Raw genomic sequence first — 17,869 nt, 5'->3', positions numbered from 1 at the left:
GAAAGCCATGATACGTGGGGAAAGAGAAGCTGGACATTATGCCATTGGACTTGGCCATGATGCCAACTGGTTGGGAGACGGCTGTTTCAGAGCACAGCCCCTCACAGTAGAGGGGAAAAGCCCAGAACCTCAGAGGTAAGGAGGGATTAACTGCTCGGGATGACGAAGCTGATTGCTTTTGCAAAACTGTGGCAAAAAGGCAACCAGAAGTAGATGAAGAGCTCAAAATGTGATGGGGAGTCACATTTAAGTCACAGTTTAAGATAGGTGGTTTGCCGCCTCAGATCAGATTAAAATCATGAAGTAAGGACAGAGTCATTGATGGCAGTTGGGCAAAGAAGAGGTCCTGGCGCTCCTGGGTTTTGGTATTTCTGTGTTTGATATAGAAGGATAGGTGAGGTGGAATCTCTTGCTCCCTTGGCTGTTAGCTATTTTTTTTTAAAAGATATATATACTGTAGCTGTCTTTAGACACACCAAAAGAGAGCATCAAATCCCATTACAGATGGTTGTGAGCCACCATGTGGTTGCTGGGAATTGAACTCAGGACCTCTGGAAGAGCAGTCAGTGCTCTTAACTGCTGAGCCATCTCTCCAGCCCCCTCTTTGCTACTTTTTTGCACTGTATTAATGACAGAACCTATTCCCATCACTTGAAAAACATGTCCAGAGAGACCCACACAAGTTGCATCCATCTTCATGTGACTTAAAAGACCCAGGCAACATTTGCATGTTCTTTGGAGAAAATCCATTGCCCACTACTGAAAATACGAAGTGGAAGGATCTATCTAGCTTCTGCACTTCTATGTGTGACTGAGTTCTGTCTCCTCCATGTGCATGAGTAGACATTTCATGCCCAGCCAACATTTTATTGCCTAGTTATGTGCACCACTCTTTTTTGGCTCAGGGTAAAATTGAAAGCATGGTTGTACTACTTTAGATTGTCGAAATGACTACAGGATACATTTCACCCAAACAGCACTGAAGCATAAGGGAAATCTCTCCAATGAGTCAGGACGAAAGGCAGTCTTGCTGAGAGGATCCACTGTGCCAGGGTGCTGGGCTCCTGGAGGTCTGTCTTCTTCTCCTGAGGAATCCTTTATGTCTTTCTTTATGGATTAAAGATTTTTCGTTGGCATTGCCACCTTTGAAGTACCAAGTTATAAAAAGGTCTAATTGAAGCAGAGAACACATTTTATTATTTTTCTCCTGCTATTAAATTTGTAAGATGGCTACACCCAGAGAGAAACATTCACTTTCAATCAACATGAGCTTGAGTTCATGGGCCAGCCTTGAGGATATCAAATGGAAACTGCATAGGAATGTATGAGTATTTCTTTTTTAAATTCTGCTTTTAATTTGGTAAAGCTTTTCATCCCTCTGGGATCATAACCTGTTGTGTATAAGCCCGGCCTAATCAAGGTAGATGGTATTGACAGAATGACATAGTTTGACCTTGACCATAAGGTCAGCAGGCAGATTGGTTTTGCTCTGTGTGCTGTACTCACTAACAGCACAAACGGGCAGCTGACTTCACCAGCTGTACTGTTAAATGGGAAATGCAGTGTAGTGTACCCCCATGACACCAGCCGTGGGTTTTCCAAATGGTGAGGCCTTTTTGAGCAGAATCAGACATTTCTGGGTGATAGAGTAAGTTGCCAGGTAAAATGGATATGTAAAAATGGTTAAATGACATATTTTTCTAGAAATAATAGTTGCATATAACCAAAACCACTCATATTTGGTAGGCATCCAAAGCCATCTTGTCCTCGGTTGCGCTCCTGATGTATAGCATATTCTCATGTCCCTGAATGTTCTCAGGAACTAATTGACGTCTCCAGGACTCTCTGGAATTAGTGCTAATAAAACTGGCGTGTCACACGATAGGTTGTGTTTCTGGATTTCTGCTTGAAGATTTAACAAGACATCTCACTAGTTTGCGTACGTGTAGGTGTGCAGAAATTAAAATCATCTGCAGACATTCATCAATCCAGCATGAATATAAACATAAAATCTTCGTCTGCCTGCTTTTAAGATTTCCAGATGAAAACCTCATGCGTCCAGTAAACAGTATCTGGAAAGTGCATGTTCTTTAAAGAGACTTCATTATCTTAGACTGCTGAGCCATATACCATCTGATTATGTAAAAATGACATTAGGGTCTATATTTCCAAGAGTTACTTTATTATTGTTTACTTTCGTTTTTTCTAAGTTAATGCATAGTGATAGGTTTATTATGGCATTTTCATACATAATGTTATATTACTATAGTTTGCTCTCATTCCCCTCCCCCTGTCTTCCTGTGACCCTTGCCCTTGCTTACCTCTACTGGTTTGTAATGCATATTAATTTTGATCAACGTTGTCTTAGTTGGGGTTTTACTGCTGTAAACAGACACCATAACCAAGGCAACTCTTAGAAGAACAACATTTAATTGGGGCTGGCTTACAGGTTCAGAGGTTCAGTCCACTGTCTTCAAGGCAAGAACATGGCAGTGTCCAGGCAGGCATGGTGCGGGAGGAGCTGAGTTCTACTCAGAAGGCTGCTAGTGGGAGACTGACTTCCAGGGAGCTAGGAGGAGAGTCTCATTTCCCATACCCACAGTGACACACTTACTCCAAGAAGGCCATACCTACTCCAACAAGGCAACACTTTCTAAGAGCATCATCACTCCCTGGGCCAAGAATATTCAAACCACCACAGATGTCTTTCAGAGTCATTTATGCATATGTCTGGCAGCACCTTGTATGTTATGCTCGTGGCTCTGGTCTGTAAATGGATAACCTTTTGGCTGTCATCTTTTACTGTTACTTACTATTGTTTATTACTTTTGTATTTTTCTTGTTTACCAATAAGACATGAATCATTCAAACTGAGAACATACAAATTGAGTGTGTGTTTTTTCTCCACAAGGGATTTAGCATATTTATGCCAGTAGTACCAGGATGTGAACTCTGCAGTGTGGCATAAGGCTAATACAGTTCTGTACATAGCGCATTTAGTAGCATTGCACCTGTAGAAGTCTTTTGGAAAAAGTGGCTAGCCCTGCTATTTTATAGCAAAAAGCTACAAAAGGAGAACAGTGAGGTGACAGCAATAGCCGTTTTCTTACTTCTCCATTTTAAGCACTTTCTCTTATGGCCCTGTGGGACCACAGAGGCAGGCACATACCCTTGCTTTGTGTGAGCTGCTCCACACTCATGCTTATACTTCTGATGTGGGTTCTTCATTTTAAAGACTGTCCGTAGGCTACTAGATGTTGACATAGACCTGGAAGAGCTACTGTGGAGCCACCCAATGACAGCCCCTGTCCCTGTGGAAGAGACTGCTCTGTTAGGCACAGTCAGCCTGAAGCTCCAACATAGTCTGGTTTTCTTCCCCACCTTCATTGTCTCTCACCCCTCTCCCTTGGAAGATTTTATTAATTAACCTCTTACACAGGAATCTTTATCTCAAGATTATAGGCCCATGCCATTTCTATGTCACTGACATTTGCTCGTGCCCTGAGAGGGTAAAGCACAGCACCTGACTGATAACCATTCATCCCACAAAGCAGCTGCCATACGCTCTGTATGGCTGGTATAGCTGTCTGCTACTTACACGTTGTCGCCATAGTTATTTTGATCCTGAAACCCTGTCGCTCTTCAGTTCAATGAGTGGAAAATAGTATTATTGAAACTGACTTAATGCTATCGAGTGGAAGTGGGGAGAGAGAGAGAGAGGCAGAGAGGGGTGGGAGGAGAGATTGAGATTAGGAAAGAGAGAATGCAAGTGTGGGCAGGAATGAGATTCAGGACAGGAACGGGACTTGAGCCCTTAAGAGCTGTGCCACCGTTGCCTGGGGAAAGGGCCTCAGTCTTCTCAGCTGTGGCATGCTGCTGACATGAGCTGACAGTCGCTTCGCTCCCTGCCCTGCCCCTCCCTCCTGCCCAGTCCCAGGTGCAGATGGTGTCTCTCAGGTTTTCATTTCTGCTCACGTGTTTCCTTTTGCGTCTATGTCTGCATCCTGAATTCATCTTAAGTTTGCACTTTCTCTCATTACATCGCTATACATGAAGTAAGACATTGGCTATTTACCCCATTTATGTCTTTGCATCTTTAAATGTGCTCTTGAATCCTAACTTCAAGCATTCTGGTTTTCTGTTAAAGTATAGACTTGAGAACATTGATCAGAGGCTCGTGCAGGATGCAAGGCTCCCGGAAATGTTTTCAGACTTAATATTACTGGTGTCCACTGACCTATAATAAGTAACATCTCATAAAATATGTACAGTGACTTTTACTTAATAGATAAACTATTCTCTAATTTATTTAAAAATCCAATGACCTACATATTCATATGTTCAGAAGTCCCCGTCTAGTAACGCCGCTTCTCCTCCGAGACCTTCCGTCTGAGCAAATCTGTTAAATGAAGTAGAGGAAGCTTTGATCCAAACTAGGGTAAATCCAGTGGAACGGATGCAGTGCCACATGTGAACGGCGGCACTGGCATGCCGGAAAAGGGCGGTTAGGGCTGACCCTCACAGCTTCCCTCCTCTTCCCTTTAAACTGGCCGCAGAGCCCAGGGGCCATCCCTCCCGGCCGACAGTGGGACATTGGCACCTTTGAGAATGAGACTTATCTCGTGTGCATTGTTCATGTTCAGTTTCTTTCCCTCGAGCAGCGGGTCAGTGAGACTTGCTGAACTGATTCGCAGAAACACGTTTTTTGGTAGAATAGCTGAGTGTAATAAAATGTGCTACTTTAACGTAGCGTAGTGGGTTTCTGACTCAGTGACGTGCTTTCTCAGTTTAAGGACAATCCACGACCTTTAGCAGAGGTCTCGCTGGAGAAGCAGTGCACGTGCCCTGGCTGATGGAGAATGGGACCCTGAAGATCCGGTGGGGTCTCATTTGATTGACATGTCCTCATTTGACTACTTTTTTTTTTTTTTAATGAGAGCCAAAAACAAAAACAAAAAAACAAAACAAAACAAAACAAAAAAACAACCCTATCGTTTACTCATCGAAGCCATATCACTTGAGGAAACCTAAGACCAGAGTCATAAATACAATTTATGATGTCACTCAGCAACTGGAGAATGTTTTCAGCAGATTGGAAAATTAGATTGAATGATGTATCAGAAAATTCGGCAGGAAGGCCAGCTGCTGAAAATGTGAACACCGTGGTATGAAACGGTGTGGAGTTTGATTTAAGCTTTATTTACAGTGTTTGGAATGTATGCGTGGCCCTAGCTGCTAGGGTTAAAATTTCTAAGAACTTGCTAAACATCACAATCTGAAGCAACCCAGTCAGAAAGAAAGAGATCTGGGACAACCACAGGAAAGATAGCAGCTCCCAATTTCCTGCTGTCTCAGTGTCCCGTTTGGAGGAGGCAAAAATTGTCTTTTAATGTCATAGTTTGATTTACACGTACTGTCAGTCGGAGACGGGAATAATTTAATTATGCATTGTAGCTTGTAGTTGTATAAAGCCTCACCTCTAAGATACTCTATCATTGTCAGCTGACATGGTGTCAGTCAGGATCATTTCTCAGTATCTCCTTGAGATCCAGGCTCTTTGCGAGTCATAGACCACAATGTAAACCTAGGGTCTTGACTCCATGGTCCAGTGAGCTGGTTATAAAATAACAAGGAGACCTGTGAGGAAGAGGAAGTCCACTCCCTGAAAGGTAGGCTGTAAATATAAAATGCTGCACATCAGCCTTGAACATGTTATTGAATTTTTGATATACCCTCTTTTGATTTCAGAACATTAAATTAATAAAATAGGGAGAGATGGCCCTGCTTACTTCATAAAATAGTCTTTCATTTCAAAATCACTGGCTTGAATTCTCAGATTTAAAGATTATAATAATATTAATGTCTCTCAAGATAGCAGGATCTCAATGTTATTGGATAGCATAAGGGAATGACTCTCTAGATAGCAATCTTATTTTAGTACCACCCACACAAATAAGGAATTACTGTTAATTAGTGCAAGTAGAAGATTCCATTTTGGTGATAATTTTATGTCACTTTCCACTGTTGTCTACCATGTACTGGTCCTCTCATTCCACATGGAGAAGGGATCTCCATCTTCAGTATTTGTATCTGCCTCTCCTGAGGCTGTCTTCATGGAAACCTGGATTTCTGGTGTGAGCATCTACTGTTGTATTAAGGCCTAGGTCATATTTTACAGTTTTATAAAAATTTCACTGAGAAAGTGGAAACAGCACCTTTAGTTCTGATTATTTAAAACAGTATGTTCCAGGAGCATTCCTTTCATGGCCATTGACTGAAATAAGGACCAGTTAGCTGGGAGTTATATGCCTGTTTGTTCAAATAAGGTGAATTAACTTTTAGAGACCAGAAATGCCGTGACGTAATATAACTAATTTGAAATCATGTGGGCTTTTCCAAGAAATTTTAAATCTCTCTGTAATTTTTGTGCCAAAAATGATCACTGTAGACTATAGCATCTACTTCTGAACTTCTCTTACCTGCCACCATGCCCATCCTGAGTACTTTGCAAATCATTGCTAGTAGATACGTGCTTATGTGCACATTATGTCTGTCTCTAGCTCTATTTATTGTTAAAGCAAAGTCTTCATGAAAGAGAAAAAAGCCCTATAAAAGCATATTCATAGTATAATTAAAACACTTTGGTATTTTCTAATTTCTAGAACTCTGATTCATTATAAAAATTGGTTTTGATCTACGAAATTAACTTCATGATCTACTAATAACTGTGACCCATTTGAAATGATGATATAGATGAAGGCTTATTTTTAATTATTTTATATGTTGTATAGGGAAAGAAATTGACTTAGCTATTTGAAGTATACAGTTTATATCTTAGTGATTGCTATTTTTGAAGCAGTGTCTCATATAGCTCAAGCTGCCATGAGCATTCCAGGTCTCTGTCCACAGCCTTGAACTCTTCATCCTCCCATTTCTACTTCCCAAGTTCTAGAACTGCAGGCCTGTACCGCCATCGCGTCCACCAATGATTACTATCTTAACTTGACCTTACCTGAAACACTCATATAGTCATTCCATTTTATAGAATGACCCTTGTTTATATTTTCCTCTAGCTCAAATAATTTTAATTATACCACTTCCTGAAAGTTATTGTTTATATTTTTGCCTTATGTATGAGAAAATATTTAGCAAAGTATAACTGACATACTTTGAATATTCAAAGCTTTAATTTTAAAATGACTATATTTCAACATGTTTGACTCATTTTCACATTTCACAGGTTCTTATTATGCATTTAGAAGCCATGCTAGGCATCGCACGATAGCTGCCATTTAGTGAACCCAGTGTTCATATCTGTACTCACCATTGTGCTGTAGAGAACCTTGTGAGGGAAGTAGAAAATCTGCCTAGAGGGAGTGACTGATCTGTATCTAATTAGAGTCCCGTTTTGAGCTCAGGAAGCCTGGATTCAGAGCTTCCTATCATCCGTGCCCCATTCTCAGTCATCTCTGTTATCTTGGAACAGGGTTTGAAAGGCACACCCACTTCCTCAAGCTGGTCAGGCAGTAAATGCAACCCGAGAATACTGTTATGGCATGCGAGTGCCATGGTCTCCCGTGAACTAGGCAAAAATGGGTGCTTTTGACCCTGGAGGTGCTAGGGGTCAACCTGTAGATTTTACAGCAGGAAGGAGCACAGCGCTGTGGTATTGCAGGATAGTGTATTTACTTGTCTCTAAAAGCAGCTCATATGTTTGAGATAGCAATACTAGTAATTGCACTTTTTGGTTTGCTTTGTGTTTGGAGGGCACTAATTTTGCCAATGTTGAGATATAAGAGTCAAGCTAGAAAATGTGGGGAATGGGTTCTCAAGAGTCGTTCTGTAGAATGTTCATGGAAATGAGGGACAGCCAGGGTCTGTGACTGAGATAGCCAGTGTGTGTAAAAGCTCTGTCTGCCCAGACAGTGCCTTTCCAAATACAACCTGCTCATCCCTCTGCTTTTGAGTTTCAGTGCTAATGTGTTTTGAAAAGTTTGGCTTTGAATGTGTATGTGTAGTCCTGTTGTAGTACTTCTCATTTCCTAAAGACCAAGACAGAGCAACAGCCGAGGAAGAGTGATGTGGGACTGATCATCAGACCTGTCTGCCAGGACATAGATTCTGTATGCTACAAACAGCAAACATGACAAGAAGTGGGCTGGCGATGTTCCTCTGTTGGACATGCCGGCCTGTGGCTTGGACAGGGATGTATATTCAAGGCAGCAAAGGCTCTTTTGGCTTTCAGAATGTTGAAGGATGGTCTGCTGTGCCCATGTATCTTGTATTGCATGTGTAACATTGATGTGTCAGGTACCATGGTCAAGTTTCGTTGAATGTACCAGGAAGGGGGTTTCTCATGACACAAGTGTTTCATTTATAAATTGCAGACTTAAGGTGTATGGGGTAGTTGTTCCAAAGTGAGATTTGCATGAAGCAAAGTATCACTGTCAGCCATTGCTTTCAGTAAGTTGAATAAAATGATCTTGAGTGCTTCAAGAGACAGACTAAATATGTGGCCTGCTAGGGCCTGCTGTAGACTCTTTCCCCAAGACCCCCTCCAGAACTGTAATGAATAAGTGTTTTCTCACAGATCCATATTCTCCATATCACTAGCTCACCACCAAGCACAGAGTACAGAGAATCGGCCCCCAGTGGGAGAGAGATAGTGTTTACAGTGGCCAATGTGAAGGAGAAAGAGAGGTTTAAAAGTGAGACTGAGTTAGTCCTGTGCACCTCAGTCCAAAGGAGGGCTATCTGTGCTCCTATACCTATCTACCTTTGTAGTGGTTTGAATGGTGCAGCTCTGGCCTTTAGCAGATACTTTTATAAGTGCATTCTTATTTGCAAAGTACATTAATTCCCTTTAGGTGTTCAATTCTGTCTAACCCGTCCTACAAAATATGACATGCATAGGCTGTCTTTCTCAATAAAGACATTTTGTAATGAAAGAGAGATTTTATTAAACTAATGCAATAACGACATCTTCTTTGAGGATTTAGCACATCATTTTTAATAATAAAAATCAAATTGCCATTGTTGTGCCCAGTATAGGTTTTATTCAAATCACACTAAGTACTTTGGCTTCATAGCTCAGCAGAGCTCTGGGAGTTGGGGGCGGGGTGAATACTTTTAGCATTACACAGATGACTTTCAACAGCCAGAATCATAGCACGGTTGTAGGTTACGGGAAACCTGTTATGTTCGTAAACAGAGGGAGAAATGTCTCAGGAGCACCTAGCAGGAAATGAGGGGAGGATGAGAACTTCATAAGGAAGGCCAGCGTTTGAGCAGTGGATGTAAGCAGGAGCCTCCTACATGCCCCTGGCTCCACTGCTCTGGGTAATGCCTAGGGAACCTCCAATGTGTTAAGAGTTTGCCTTGTGGGATCAGACTAGAAATTTGACTTTACCTTATAATAGTAGTAATAATAATAATAATAATAATAATAATAATAATAGTAGTAGTAGTAGTAATAACAGTAATAACAACAACAACAATTCCTCCTGTTGCCTGAGCATGAACATCAGAACTGAGTGAGGGTTAAGGCTGACAGGATAGTGCAATGTGAGCAGCACAGAGAGGGCCTTCTCTCCCTGTCTGTATTCAAGGAGAGTGGTCAGAGCAGGCCATACTCTCTGGTACATAGAAGAGTGGCCCAAGTCCCTGCAAAGCCTCCTTTGTCTCTGCCTTTCTGCCACATTAATCTGCAAAATGGGAGTAAGCCTACAGCTTGGTTTTTGAGTTTTGTTTGTTTGTTTGTGCCTTCAGATTTTTAAAAATCTTGCTATTGGTTATGACATCATCTGCTTCAAACAATATGCCATTGTAAACACATGCTTTCAGAATCACTGTGATATATTCTTGAATCATACCTTTTCATAAGGATGTCACTTAGTTTCTGGAAAGGTTTGCCATCCCTGTGAAATATCTTCACCTATCTCAGAGTTAATGACTGAAGCATGCTGTGAGGAAATGGGGCGTGTGTTCCCTGAAACTCCCCGTCTATGCACTCCTAAAATAGTATGGGCTGTATGGGTTTCCTTGGAGCACAATTCAGCAACACACGTGAGGGGCTAACGTGACCTTCTCATATCTGCCCTCACCAGATTGGACTCTTTGCTGTATGGTCAGTGGGTTGCTTTTTGAATTGAGTTACCTCTATCTGTTGGAATAATACATAACCACAAGTTGCCTTTTTTTGTCTCCCATTTCAATGGCCACAAGCAGCCACATATGTAATTTATAGGGATGGAAATGGCCTCCAGCTACTTTGATTCTTAGACAAACACCAGGCTTTGGCTCCTCCACGTCCCCCTACACACCTGGTGTATATCACTTTAAAAAATAAATTATGCCTCATTAAATTACAATTAAGGGGAATCATGATCATTTGTTTTTCTGGAAGGAAGATGTTTTGCATATTGAAAGCCTAATTTGTTGCAGGTGACAAAAAGGCAGAGTGTATTATCTAATATCGCTTCATTTGGGGGCAGCGTGTGCTGCTTGATGTGTACACACCGGTACCTCCAGTTCTGATTCATGTCACCATCATTGTCCCTTCAGAAGGTTTACACTACTGTATCAGTTTTTCACCTAAGAAAGCACACTTCCCTTGGTCGTCTGGAAAAAGCATGGCCTCTTTTCTTTCAGACGTTCTGCTGCCACCTTTCCCCTTCCTGGCTGTACCATTATCTCTCCCTGCAGGTGCTACTCACATTTAAAGATTCAGTCAGACCCTATTTCGCCTCCTCCACACAGTCCGGCCCTCCAGTCCCACAGTTGGCAATACATCTTCTTATTTCGAACCAAGATGGCACTAGCGGTATTTTGATTGATGGTAGTTTAGTTGTCATTCTTTCCCTTTGTCTTCCTGTTGCCCTCTTATCTTCTAACACTCCCCCTCTTTCCACTCCTCTCCCGTTCACTTCCCCTCCTCTCCCTTCCCCATTTCTCTTTCTGTCTACCTTTCTTCCCTTGTTCCTCTTTGGGACAGGGTCTCACTGCATGACCCGGAAAGAGCCTTGACCTCATGACCTTGCCTCTGTGTCCTAAGCACTGGGACCACCAGTGTGCAAATAAGTACAACCACACTGAGTCAATGCCCTTTCCAGCATGCTCCTGTAAAACCTTCCTCCCGCCATGCAGAGAACTCTGTGGAAGCACTCTTTTTGTCTTTTCACCCTTTCCCTGATTTTTTTTTTTTTAGCCAAATCATAAATGAAGAAGGAATTAATGGAGCTGTTATTCTTTGGGACAGTTTTGCTGGGTTTGGGGGCTTCCTCAACAATTGAGGAACAATGACTGGCTTAGTGTTTCCATAATTTTTTTTCTGTGAATGATGTAGCCTAACTCTAGAAAGCTACCAAAACCTTGAAAACCACATATAAAGAATATCCGTTCAGATCCAACCAGTCATGACCTGCTCTGTGGGGATCTGTACAGTCTTAAACCTAAGACCTCGTCCATGCAGGTGCACGTTCTCTTCGGGATTGAAAGGTCTCTGTCAGTTGTCCCTGAGAAGGTGACAAGGCTAGTGAAGAAGCTTGAGAGTCAGTCACTATCATTTTCCGCACCTTTATAAGTGTCAGTTTGTATCCTGTACACTAATATAAGGAAACATTGTACCAATTGATGAACAATTGATGCAGAAAGCTCAGCGCTGGAAAGCAAAGTACATTCAAAGTGTTACTTAGAAATGTTGTTTTACCTCAGATAAACATGACTTCTTCTACTTTAAAATCACCCCAATTTCTTCCTTTTATCGGAAGATAGCCTGTATCCTCAGGCAGGCCAGACTGCATTTTCAGTTTGTTTTATACTTTGAATGATCTTAATTTTAGTGAGTTCCTTCTCAAACCATCTATTCTCTGTTGGTCCTAGCAGTGATCTGAAAAGCTTATAAACTCCCCCATTGATGAGCCAGGGGAGAGCCCTCTGCAGATGCTCGTTGCCTAAACCTGTGGAGGGCATAAGCACTTTGTGTTACCTGTACCCTTACAGGCAACATGTTTCTTTGTCTTGTGAAAGTAGACTCACACCACTGAGGAAATTGTTACATCTCCCTGGAGAGGGTTCTGTTGCCTACAATACTTAATGGACACTCAATACTGGCCATATATTTTAATATTATTACTGATGTGAAAGTTTAATAAGCATTATCCTGGCTAACTTATTAGTTCCTTTTCATGGCTTTCCTATTGATAGGAGTGCATCTTTTTTTCCTCCAGAGCCTAGGAGCTACACCACATTTTCTATATGTCAGGCTACATAATGGCACTATCCAACTGACATCTCCTGGTTTGCTGGTTGATAATTAAAGTGCCAGATGACACAGTAGCAAAGGCTTTAGAAATATTTATGTGAGATAAATTATTAATTTATATTCCATTCAAGACAGATTCAATATGATAAACATTTACTCATCTTGATAATTAGTGGGTGGTGGGTTGGGGAAGTGAGAGAGAGGGGGGGGTGTGTATGTGTACGTGTGTGTGTACGTGCACGTGCACACATGCATGTTGATTTCCAACAAACTGGATTCACTTCACACGTATATCTGCAGAATTTACACCACGCCTTTAAAAATCTTAGTTTATAATAGTTAAAGGGATATAAATAGCCAAGTGAAAAAAAAATCAAAACCAAACAGCTAAGGTCTGTTCACTCTAGTTAGTCACGTGCCATTGAAAATGTCCCCAGTGGAAAGAATGCACTTTGGGACCACTGCCATGCTGATGAGAGTTGAGGTAAAGGATTTGGAGCAATGTTGTAATTTTTTGAAGGCCGTGTGTGAAGGTGCTACTGGCCAAGCTTGTTCGTTTGAGACTGTACCTGCAATTAGGTAAATTACTTGATGGAAGCAATCTATTCCATCAGCCACTGACAATACAGTGCTGTTTCTCTTTTGCTTAAGCAGCGGTGTTGACCAGCAGCCATCATCAAGGGTGCCCCATATGCATCGCCCTGAGAGACGGGTGAATTTTCCTAGAAGGCTCACGAGAATGTGACAGGTGTAGGACAGGGATCCTATGCAGTTTTAAAGTAAAAGCATAATATAAACTCAAGAATCAAAATAAAAACACTCCATAATTTCTAATGACTTCTTTTTCTGGGGACTTACAAGCATAGTTTTTAGATATGGTGTACTAGAACAATACTATTTTATTTCACTATTTCATATGTATAAGCCTTTGCTGTAATACACTATGTGACTCATGAAAATAATTTTATGGAGGAAGAATAAGTCAAACTCTACCTCGGAGATATTTGGATTAATTATCATAGTGCATATATATCTCCATGATGACCCTAAAATTCCTTTATTACAATCCTCAATGTAGGTAGGGAAGATGGGAGGGAGAATGGATGGGGAGGAGGGAGAAAACCAATGTGTTCTTTCTGTGCATGACTCATCATGAAGGAAAGCTCAGAGAATGTCAATCTTAGTGTCTTACTGACTTTGGAAATTAGGGGCAATTTAAAATCCACTTCCTTGTTTCATATTAATTTAGAGATATATGTTAAAAAACCTCTGAAGCAAATGCATTATGAGTATTTCTGGTTGCTTAGTTAAAATGGAAGTAGGGTGACCCTAGGCGATGTCACTCTTAGTTTCAGAAGTAGAACTGATTCATGGACTGCATTCTTTCCTGGAAGACAAGTGCCCCACTTGTTGCTTCTAAAAACATGCAGTGAGATCTGATTTCCCTCTAATCATTTTAGCAGTACAATATTTTTACACACACCACCTACCTTGCTCTTTTCTTAAGCACATATGTGCATGAACCCATACTAGCTAGCACATACACACACACACACACACACACACACACATACACACATACACACATACACATACACATACACGCACGCACATGCACACACACACGCACTAACATTTCTTTTAGCTTCATTATGTGCTATATTTTATCCTTGTTCACATTCTGACCTCAAGCAAACTCTGTGTGCTTCCGAGCTATGTGTGTGTGGGCACTTCTACATAGTGTTAGGGTTCCTCTAACCAAAGTAATGTGCCCTCCAAGTTCACAGCTGGCAGATGGCATACCATTGGTCGGTTCCATGCTGTGTAGTCGGTTTGTGTAATTTCTAAAAAAATATTAGTTTGATTTATGTGTCTCTCTGTGTATGGTATGTGTGTGGACACCCACGCATGTGCATGCGTGTACCACAGTGCACATGGTTGCAGGAGTCAGTTCTCTCCACCTACCATGTAAATCCCAAGAATCAACCTGAGCTCATCAGGCAAGTGCCTTTACCCACTGAGCCATCTCTCCAGCCCTATGTGATGTTCTGAATGATGATTCTGCTTCCCTGAAATGTTGGTAGCTGTGTGATGCACATTCCTACAAATGGCATTTGCTATACTACAATAACAATGTAATAGTTTATATGAAAATGCCCACTGTACCCTGCAGACTTCTGTCCAGCCAGAGGATAGTTCTCCTTACAACCACTGCTGTTTTATATGCGAGCGGTGTCTCCTGCATTTATATTAATTTTCCTTAGTGCAGACACCATTGGCACCAGCAGTGCCTTACCACACTTCACAGAAGTGACTTTCGTGACTTAGGGTTGCCCCATGTGTTCAAAGTATAGGATTAACATCTTAGCTCTTCTTGGGGGGAACAGTCCTAAACCCTCATCTCACGGTGCCCTGCAAAAGGATAAAAGCTGAGAATATGAAATGATGCTTCTGAGTGGTCACCCCACAGCGCATGCAGCAGTAATGACTCTGCCTCTGTCTTAACATCGCTCTAGCTCCATGGTTCTCAACCTTCCTAATGGTGCAGCCCTTTAATAGTTTCTCATGTTTGCTGACCCCCAACCATAAAATTATTTTTGTTGCTTCTTCTTAACTGTAATTTTGCTCCTGTTATGAATTGTGACATAAGTATCTCATACACAGGATATCTGATATGTGGCACCTGGGAAAGGGTTATTGAGCAGGATCAGTCACAACCTGTAGGTTAAGAGCAGCTTCTCTGGCTTGTCTCCTACTGTCCTCTGAGGCCATGTTGCTTTACTGGAGTAGTGACAAAATCTTTGTGAATTCTGTGTCACTAGAGTACAACAAAACACCTCTTTTAAAGCCTCCTTATTTATTTGAGTCAAAAATTCAGAAGACATCTAGTCAATCAGGACATCAGAGCTTTTCCAAACTACAGTTAGAGCATGTCTCGGTCCCTAGCTAATGTGACCACATTTTCATCACTTGAAATTAGAGCTTCCCATGAGGGTACCCCACAAAGGTCTGGGGTGCCTCACGATACCTATGAGAGCATAACTTCTGAGTGGGAAGGCTGAGAAGTTAACAGAGTTGACAGGTTCCATTTGCTTTCCACTCCCCCCCCCCTTTGCCTTCGGACACATCTATATCGAAATCAGTGGCCGGTCATAACAGAAATTCAGCCAAACTTTTATTTTTTTTTAAAAATCGATGTAAATCTCCCATGCTGTTTAAATGTCGGAACTAAATTTACCAAACTTGGCAGATTCATAAAGCTAAGCAGGACTGCCAAGAGTTCCCAGTTTCAAGCAGAGAGAGTTCTAACAGCTCCTGAAATACTTGCAGGAGGCACCTGGTGGTAATTGCAGCTCCACATTTCCTCCTGAGCGCCTACCTTGCTCGCTGGCTTTGGCGCACACAGGATTAGTACAGGGCTGATGAGGTGGCAGAGTAGATATCCTAAAATAAGGCACAGCCCCAGAAAGGAGCACAGCAGACTGACTCCTCCCAAGCCCTAAGGAGTTAGGCATGTTCCTGGTATCCTCAAGCTGGTTATGGCAAACCGAGGCGCAGTTGGGGTGGAGATGGAAACCATACACGTAAATCTGTAGACGTGACTTTACCTATTTTCTCTCCCCACTCTACCAGGGATTATTGTCAGAGATACTGCGTAAGGAAGAAGACCCCAGGACTGCCTCTCAGTCTCTTCTAGTAAACCTGAGGGCCATGCAGAACTTCCTCAACCTGCCTGAAGTGGAGCGCGACCGCATTTACCAGGATGAGCGAGAGCGGAGCATGAACCCCAATGTGAGCATGGTGTCCTCTGCCTCTAGCAGTCCCAGCTCCTCCCGAACCCCACAGGTGAGCCATCTGCTCCAGACGTCACTTCCTACCTCCTGCTTCGTGTACATGCTAGTTTCCCCTGAAAACCAAGAACCATAATTGAGCAGATCAAAGGATTCCTCTGGCCATGGCACGAGGCAATCCCGTGCTGTGGTGGTGCATTATTCCCTTCTCTTTAGGATCTTCCCATTCTTCCACACAAGCAGGCGAGGGGACAGGGCAAGAACAGGAGGTGGGTTCCTGACTATTATACAGTTTCAGAAGAAAAAAATGGGGTTCCTGTTGGAGTTGTGTCTCTATAACAGCTACTGTATTTTCCTTGCTTGTTTATTTTCTGGGAGTGGGGGCTGTGGTTGAGGGCAAGAAACAGCCGTTCAGTGAGCATATCATGTACATTCTAGTAAGAAAATGGAGGGCCAGAGAGATGGCTCAGCGGTTAACATTTTTCTTTGGAACGCCAACGCCAGGGAGATCCTGCACACATGTCTACCTACCCCACCCCTACCCCCAATTAACAACAAAATGAGAACTTTTTTTTAAAAATGAAACACAGTGGGAAAGTTCTGTGTGCAGGGAGTGCAGTAGCCGGGCCAGAGCCATGGGTCCTAGAAGCAGGAGGCCTCCGGTTTTGTCCCTCTAGGATTTGAGGTCTGGCCTCCGTGTCTCCACACTTCTAATGTGGTCAGAGCTCAAGGCAGGCAAGGCACAGTAGCAGTTCAAATGCAAGATGCTCATTTCCACCGAATCCACACTTCCCCTAAGTTTTCCCTACTTTGTTAACATAGATAAAACCATTTCCCTCTCTGCTTCTCTGGATTGCATAAGTTCTGAGCGATGGTTCTCAGGACGAAAGGTCACTTGGTGCATACCTGTTCGTGCAAAACTGAAAACGGGTTACATTAAAATAAAAGGTTCCTTTGCTGAGAGACTGTAGTTTTGTTTCTCAAGAAGCTGATTAAACACGGCATCAGAATTTTATTCTCGTTAGGAATATTAGAGCCTTTGTGAGTATATCGTCATTTTCTTCGCACACATCTTGACTCGGTGTTTTAGCACCCTGCAGTAGATTTGTAACTGTGGATGACCTTCTGTTATGCCTGCCAAATTGTTGCTTGTACTTCATTCAGCCTTTAGTAAGCTATGAGTCATACTCACTGTTAAAGTCTCCACTGCCTTCTTTGGACATCTGCAACCAAGCCTTCTAATTTATTTCTCTTTAAATATCAAAGAATACATAGAGAACTGTTGTTAAGGACATTGACAATTTGCATTAATATTAACTGCTAGTAAACTCAGTAGTACTTTTGCAACATTTAAAAGGCTGTTAGGCCATTATTGGAGAGCCTAGTCACATTTCCTACTCCATGCCCCTACCACCCCCAGGCAGCTCTCTTGGAAGAAGGCCACTTGTACTTGTTAGAAAATGGCACAGGTCAGTTTGTTTTGTTTTCCATGTCTTTGTAATATTTTTCTAACAAGATCGTATCACCGGCACCTTTCCAAAGACCTGATCACTTCCAGAACCTGACCGAGCGGCTTAACACGGACGGCTTCACATTAGGACATTTTCCTTGTCTGAATTAGGATCCAATCTTGAAATTTCCTAGATAAAACTTCCTTAGGGATAAATACAGGAAGTTGTGTACTTAATTTTACTGGTTTTTTCATTTCTGAAAGTACATATGAAATATTCAGACACTTTTGAGGATTTAATCCTAGAGCCACACATTCATTACCATTTTATTCTGTGTCCATTGCTGAAGATTGGAAAAAAGAAAG

The 17,869-nt window shown here is 42.0% G+C and overlaps 1 protein-coding gene across 7 annotated transcripts in view; it reads left to right on the top strand.

Moving 5' to 3' along the window:
* Satb2 (SATB homeobox 2) overlaps positions 1-17,869 on the top strand; it is a 183,838-nt gene that overhangs the window by 111,565 nt on the left and 54,404 nt on the right. For all 7 annotated transcript variants that reach the window (XM_032901124.1, XM_032901126.1, XM_032901123.1 and 4 more), the window contains one exon: positions 15,896-16,108. In XM_032901124.1, the coding sequence (XP_032757015.1) occupies positions 15,896-16,108 (213 nt within the window). The remainder of the gene's footprint in view (positions 1-15,895; positions 16,109-17,869) is intronic.

The sequence above is a fragment of the Rattus rattus genome, chromosome 4 (genome assembly GCF_011064425.1).
Source record: "Rattus rattus isolate New Zealand chromosome 4, Rrattus_CSIRO_v1, whole genome shotgun sequence".
Lineage (NCBI taxonomy): Eukaryota > Metazoa > Chordata > Mammalia > Rodentia > Muridae > Rattus > Rattus rattus.
Note: the sequence above shows the minus strand (reverse complement) of the source record. Positions and strands in the feature narration are given on the sequence as shown.